At 40.1% G+C, this 3,593-nt stretch overlaps 1 protein-coding gene across 1 annotated transcript; it reads right to left on the bottom strand.

Annotated features, from left to right (window-relative positions):
• Positions 1–283: 283 nt before the first annotated feature.
• Positions 284–3,185, bottom strand: LOC105060142 (transcription factor bHLH25). Its single transcript, XM_019855695.3, has 4 exons — positions 2,303–3,185; positions 1,644–2,165; positions 1,129–1,503; positions 284–786 (listed from the first exon to the last, which is right to left on the bottom strand). Exons 1-4 carry the CDS (start codon positions 2,336–2,338, stop codon positions 709–711), a joined length of 1,011 nt encoding a protein of 336 aa, XP_019711254.1. The 5' UTR covers positions 2,339–3,185; the 3' UTR covers positions 284–708.
• Between the last annotated feature and the right edge of the window lie 408 nt (positions 3,186–3,593).

Genomic DNA, 3,593 nt, shown 5'->3' with positions numbered 1-3,593 from the left:
TTAAGAGAGTAGACCCCAGCATTCACATAAAAGCAGGAAGGTCAATTATTCCGTTCACTTTAGGTTGCTTTGCTATACATTATGATAGAGAGAGAGAACAGTATCCCCGGCAAGATCACTATCAGGCTAAAAGTTATTGGCCCACTAATAATACAAGTTAAAATAATGAAACATGTCATATAGACTACTGATATGAAATCCTTAGCCAATCTCCCCTCCCATCCCCGAAAGAACGGTTAGCTGTCACGGTCTTCAGAGCCAGAGTGTTGAGGGGCAAAAACAAAAAAGAAAGAAGGAAACGTGCTTCACAAACAATGAACTAAATATTTCCACAAGATATCACAGGATCCAGTCGTACCAAACGACAAACCCAACGATGCTTCTTTTATGGTACAAACAAGTGCAGTCGAACAACCACACAACTGGTATTTCTAATTACACAACCCATCCCAAGGGAGGATAGCAATACAAAAGAGAAATTAGAGCACGTGCCCCCTTAAAAGATAGCAACCTCAGCCTTCATATGGCAATTAATTACTTTAGACACCACCATACTTGACCCAAATGCAGCTAATTGAGAGAGGAGAAAAGGTAGGAGGAGGAACCCATGCAGCAAAAAGTAGTGGCTCTCTTTAAGCTAGAAACATGAACAACACAACCACTGTTCCAAGTCTTCTTACAGACCTAGTGACAATAATAAGTTCTTTATTATGTACAACTGTTCCTCAAAGCTGAGTTCAGCTTCCTCGCAAGATCCTCCACTGTCATGGAGAACTCCTCCTCAACCTGCACGCCAAGGAAAGAAGCAAAGGTATGAGCTTGTTCTATAACAACATCTCATCATCAGATCTTTAATGCTGCCGGCTTTTCGAGTGCATGAACCTTTCAAGAAGTGGATTCCTACAATTCCAACCAAAAAGAACCTGTATCTTTCAATTCGAATCATAGGAAATCTACCCTGGTTTTTCCATTAATTCTATGGTTCTTGGTTATGTTTAGTCCAAATAACTGTTTAACCGAGTTATCAAGAGTAAAAACTAAAAACACTCAAATTAATAACAAATGATCAGTCTAGCATATTCATAAATCCATTTTGTTCATCTAAGTAGGGAACTAATTAGAACTTGCCTCAGCCGCCACTGTTATATTGATAGAGGAGGTGAGGAAGGGCATGATACTAGCATTAGTGACTGCGAGGTGGACCTTCTCGATCTCGGACAGCAGCCTCGCCAGTACTCCTCTCTGGTTCTCGCAGTGGATCCGCACAAGGACTGTCTTCTCAGAGAGCATCACTTCAATCTCAGGAAGCGGTTCTTCTGATGAGCACCCATTTGAGAATTCATTTGAGGACGAACGATCATCGTCGGCGGAGAGCTTAGACTTCTTGATGAGAACTTTGGATTCGACAGTCCTCGTTGCATTCTGGTCTTCGAGGGTCTTCACCCTCTCTTGGAGTTCCTTAATATGTCTGGCTGCATCTCCAAGAACAGAAGCCTTGTCCTTCTGAAAAGTGGGTAATCAAGACTTAACACATGCTAGCCAAAGAAATCTTATTAATTTTAAGAACTTGAATCATTTTTTAGTTTTTGAAAGGTTTTGATGTTCAGGATGATAGATTGAGAAACTTAATTTAGTCCAACTACCTTCTTAAGACCAGGGATTACTGCAGAAAGTGCTATAAATCTCTGGCTGAGATTCTCCCTCCGCTTCCTCTCTGCAATTATGTGGTCTTGAGCTTGAGATGGCACTGGTCCCATCTTTGTCATCCTTGATACCTGTTGAGTAATTGTTTCATAATTCTGTGCTGAACCATGAGAGACTAAAGGCCTCATCTCTTCTTGTGATGCTACAGCTCTCACAGATGCATTTTTATTAGGTGATTTTGGATTGTGAAACGAAAGAGAGTCTGGTGAAGGGGCATCGAGGCCGAAAGTTGTGTTCTTCTCAGTGTTATGAGAGCTCCAGCTATTGATCTTTTGTGCCTTCTTCGGTCTTTCGATGAAGCCCGTCTGAGGGGCATTCGCAACCAGATGGTTGGAAGGATGAGAAGTATAGCTCTCTGAGGAAAGGGATTGCTGTCCTACAGGTGCAGGTGCTACTTGTAGAGTAAATTGATTGAATGAGCTCATGTCGCATTCATAGATGAGGCTCAAGTCATCCACTCCCTATAGATTACATACATAGAGCTTGCAAACTAAGACCATGTTCTCAAAAGAAAATGTTACATAAATATCAAACAATATAAGCATGACATCTGTAAACCTCAATAATGATGTTTCAGTTTGATGGTTAATTAGCTTACAAGTTCCGAAAACCATCTATTTCCAGATATATCCATTTCGTTAATTTGATCCTTGCCTTGCTAGAAAGTTATATAGATCCTGAAACAAAACCTACTTAAACTTATAAAAGAAATTTGTCAATGATGTCAACAATAAATGCATGATCAATCTTGATTCAAAACCAAATTCATCAAGCTACTCAAATCTTGAAGACTGGTGGAAATGGGAAAAGGGACTCTATTTTAATGGATTAGTTCAATAGAAGACAATAATATGGGTGTGACAAAAAGTTGGTGTCTGAGAGAAAAGATATCTTGTCAAGAAGATAACTATTAGATCCAAAACAAACACTATATCATGCACATATCTTTTCTCAGAAAACAAAGAGTTTCTGATCTAAAGCAATTAAGACTCATTTGTTACAATACAAAAACATTTAGATATCTATAATAATTGTTGTGTAGAAAGGGAAATACCTTGCTTTGAGTGAGAATTCAACACTTGTTATGGAAGAAAAGAAAAACGATCGACACCTATGACCCATAACACAATAGAGCAACATACAAACTTTGCCATCTTTTATCAAAACTCGAGATGAAATCGACTTAGATCTGCTGAACTCAAGTGAAAAACCAATATATTTCCAAGAAAAAAGAAAGTGAAACTCAATGGTTAGAAGTCTTTAGCTTCTTTCAAGGAAAGAAACCAGCTATTTGCTAACCGAAATCTCCAAGTTGTATGAGAAGTTGGGGCTAGACATAACCAGACATCCAGCAGAAGGAAGGTAGAACAAAGGCCACCTTCCACGTAGACTTCATCTCCTCCTGATGAAGGGCAAAACAAGGCACAGGCGACTCTTATATCGTCCCAAAGTTCCGGAGACTGCTTTTGCCGTAGGAACATCTTTCCTCCTTTTTCCAGTTCATTTGGAGTCCCTTCCCCCACACCCCACACACCCCCCACCCCCCCCCCCCCCCCCCGGCCCCCATCGCGCGCGCTCTCGCTCTCTCTATTTTTTAATGGAATTTTTGTAGTTAAACCCTTCTTGTCGGAATAAATTCCAAAGCTGTCCTTTTCTTAAACACATCCCCCTAGCTTTTCTTAAAAAAAGAGGGAGATGGAATGCAACCTGCCATCCACCAGCCCATTGCGAGCAATATTTCTTTTACCCCAGATGGATTCTTTATATCATACACATGGCACCACAAAATGTAATGCATCTGTGGATAGCTACCATCAATAGATAGACGACTATCAAATAAAAAATTTATGAACACAGACTGTGTCATATATGATGTGCATTGCTTGATG

Source organism: Elaeis guineensis, chromosome 6, assembly GCF_000442705.2.
Source record: "Elaeis guineensis isolate ETL-2024a chromosome 6, EG11, whole genome shotgun sequence".
NCBI classification, from domain to species: Eukaryota; Viridiplantae; Streptophyta; class Magnoliopsida; order Arecales; family Arecaceae; genus Elaeis; species Elaeis guineensis.
The sequence above is the reverse complement of the archived record's forward strand: the minus strand, read 5'-3'. Positions and strand labels throughout refer to the sequence as shown.

Excerpts from the sequence above, each read along its gene's own strand:
- LOC105060142 (XM_019855695.3), bottom strand. The coding sequence starts at position 2,338 with ATGGATATATCTGGAAATAGATGGTTTTCGGAACTT. Across the intron at positions 2,166-2,302 it reads ATAGATGGTTTTCGGAACTT|GGAGTGGATGACTTGAGCCT; the intron begins GTAAGCTAATTA and ends TGTAATCTATAG. Across the intron at positions 1,504-1,643 it reads TAATCCCTGGTCTTAAGAAG|AAGGACAAGGCTTCTGTTCT; the intron begins GTAGTTGGACTA and ends CCCACTTTTCAG.